This window comes from Pelophylax lessonae, assembly GCF_965119305.1.
Source record: "Pelophylax lessonae genome assembly, chromosome: 4".
In the NCBI taxonomy this organism is placed as follows: domain Eukaryota; kingdom Metazoa; phylum Chordata; class Amphibia; order Anura; family Ranidae; genus Pelophylax; species Pelophylax lessonae.
The window spans coordinates 119,812,546-119,815,664 of record NC_138771.1 but is presented as its reverse complement, the minus strand read 5'-3'; the positions used below and the strand labels follow the sequence as shown (position 1 = coordinate 119,815,664).

General features: G+C 38.9%; 1 protein-coding gene across 1 annotated transcript in view; it reads right to left on the bottom strand.

The window, feature by feature from the left end:
* Positions 1–1,058, bottom strand: part of LOC309554685 (proto-oncogene Mas-like) — a 1,311-nt gene extending 253 nt beyond the window's left edge. The window contains exon 1 of the mRNA XM_082256391.1: positions 1–1,058. This exon is cut by the window's left edge and continues 253 nt beyond it. Coding sequence (XP_082112517.1) covers positions 1–953 — 953 coding nt within the window. The 5' untranslated portion in view covers positions 954–1,058.
* Positions 1,059–3,119: the final 2,061 nt, after the last annotated feature.

Genomic DNA, 3,119 nt, shown 5'->3' with positions numbered 1-3,119 from the left:
AGAATTGCTAGCAGTGTCATTTTTCCACCATGGGTGCCTTTGCGACCAACAAGGAAGTATACAAAAGGATTTATGGCACTGTTTATAGAGCAGAACAAAGTAAATATATCCATCATGGGGAAAGGTGGCATAATATGGTGTTTGTACCATGCTAGTAGCAAGATTCTCATGGGCATTCCAAACACAAGAAAGAAGGCCACTGTCAGTGTGATGACCATGTATAACTTCCTAAGCTGTCGTTGCTGAGAACTTTTACATACTTTAATAAGCAGAACCAAGCTTGATACTGTCATGGATGGAATAAAGATCATGAAGCTAAAGCAACAGATAATATTAAAGACAACTTTACATTCCTTACCAGATCCATCTTTTAGGCCTGCGCGATTGTATGTAACGTTGTAACAAAAAGCTAACTCAAGAGCACTAAGCAGGCAAGAAGTGACCCATATGAAGGCACACACAACAACAGATAGATGTTTTGGTCTATTGCAGTGATACCAGATAGGAAATAGGACAGATATACACCTTTCAATGCTTATAGCTGTAAGAAGGCATAAGCTGGAATTGTATCCAAAAATGCATACTTTGACAAGTGTATCAATCATATTAATAAAATTGATATCTTCATAGAGAGCTTCTAGCCCTGGGCCCAGGGTAAAAACCATACCAACAAAAGTAAATACCATTATAAAAATCAGAAAGGTAGTATCAGCCAAGGCAAGGTTGAAGATATAGGTTGTGGAAGTGTTTCTCTTTATCTTAAAAGAGAGGTACCACACAACTAAGCTGTTTCCACATAAACCAATTATTGATATTATCATATTTATGGGTGAGATTACTATATGGAACACTGGTTTGAAAAACATGGTATGATTATTCCAGTACATTGTCTCTGCCACCGAAGGTTGGTTGGTTATGTTCTCTGGACTCATGGAAATGAACAACGAGGACATTTTATAAACAGTTTATCAGAATGCTATGTGGAAGTGATTTTTTAATGATTCTAAATGTTTGGATCCAAGATCTTGCACATGATTATGTACTTTAGTCGTTCAGCTTGAGTCGTACATGGTGTCCAGAAAGTATGCTTCATCCAGATGCAGACAGTTTTTATCTGTGGCGGTCGAATATATTCTTCTGTTTTTCACTCTCAGTATTGTTTTTCATAGGCTGTGAAAGAAAAGCAATAACAACAAAGTGTAAGCTAAAGAATAGACTAAACAGGACATTCAAGTACTGATAAAGTTCAGTATAAAGGGTAACAATGAAAGTGCGTGATAAGGCAAACCCCAAAATTACCATCAAACATCCTTTGTCTGTCCAAAGCAAGTCCTTGCATTTTTCTCCTCTACTATGATCTTGCAGTAAGATACTCTCTGTGACATTGTGACAAGACTTGTACAATTCTTGCCTTTGATAAAACGTTGTCGTTAGTGAAGAGACCCCATGTGCGAATTTCTCCTTCCTCCAACCTCTCTAGGGATGTCTCTTGGAAATGGCCATTTGGACTAGTGCTTGGTGGGGTCTGTTGGTGGACAAGACCAGTAGTGGATTGTAATAGGACAGTGTGCAATCTGTGACAGTACCGCCACCTTAAATAAAACAAATGCCTGGCATTTAAGTTGGCGGTACTTTTTGTGGTCAGCTATACACAATGACATTCTTATGAGGAATCTCATGTGGCAAAGTTCTTTTTGAGTTCAACCCCCCACTTTTCCTCTTGTACCACCAACTGAGAACTTTTATCTTTTTGACATCTCTTTGGACTTTTATATGTATATTTTTGTTCTATGGCTGTTTTAGCACTTTTGATGTTTTATTAGCTCAACGCGTGACTCTGTTTTTCTACATATACTTGTTTACTGTGTTTATACTACACAGTGGAGTTGCAGCTTTTTAAATTGTTGGTCTCATTCATTCATTCATCATTTGTAGCATGTTTTTTTTTTCCCCCTAAGCAAGTTGCACTCGTTTTCCTTAGTAAAGCTTCATTTTGTAAAGAATAGCCATTCAGGTGCAAAGAAAAAATATTGCTTGCACGCGATTGCATGATGGAAATCAGCAGAGCTTTACCACATTTACTAAGCTCTGGGAAAAATGAGTGCAGCTGCACTTGAAAAGTGCACAGACTATTTGCCTTTTTATAAATCCACCCCATTGTATTTTTATGACATGCATTTTTATGCTTTCTAAACCGTGTGAGCCAGGCCTAAAGGAAACTTTGCAGAAAAAAAAACCACAAGCAGAAGAAATAAACAGGAATTTGCATCACCTGATTGGATAACTGTAAAGTGAAACTTTACTCTATTTTGTGTGAGTGTTCTCCTTTAGTAAATCGGCTGATATATTTGCCCTAAGGCTAACATATTTGTAACACGCATCACTTTACTGTATGTGCAGAACATGGACATGAGCAATTCATGCGGTGTTCTCAAAACTATTTGCAATAAAGTGGTTCTAAAGCCTAAACATTTTTTGCCTTAAAGAGGAAGTGAAGTCAGTGTTTTTTTTTTTTTCTTTTTTGTTACCTGAAAAGTAAAGGCATAATGGCTAGTATGCATAGCATATTAGCACATTATGTGACACTTACCTCCAAACAAAGCCCTCGTCGACCCCGCTGGACGCCGCATCCATCTTCACCCATCTTCCTTCTGGGTCTGTGGACTCCGGCTGTGCTACAGGCCAGAGCCTCATGGCATCACTCCTGCGCATGTGCGCGGGAGCCCCCCAGTCACAGCACATGGCTCTGAAGAAACAACATGAGCGTCCATTTCTTCAGAGCGCATGGGTCAATGACATCATCGGCGCACTATACAGTATATATCTCCTAAACGGTGCAAGTTTGGGAGATATTTACAGTACTTATAGGTAAGCCTTATTATAGGCTTACCTATAGGTGCAAGTCAGAGATGGGGGTTTACAGCCACTTTAATGCATTCTTTGTTTTGGCATCAAATGTTGCCCCTCACCCTCCCTTAAATTTACCTGCAGAGGTGAGGGAACTCGAATCACATGACTTTACTTGAGTTAGACTTAAGTCACCAGTTTGAGGACTTGAGACTTGCTTGACTAAAATTAATAAAAGACTCGACTTGACTTTGACTTGGTATTCATGACTT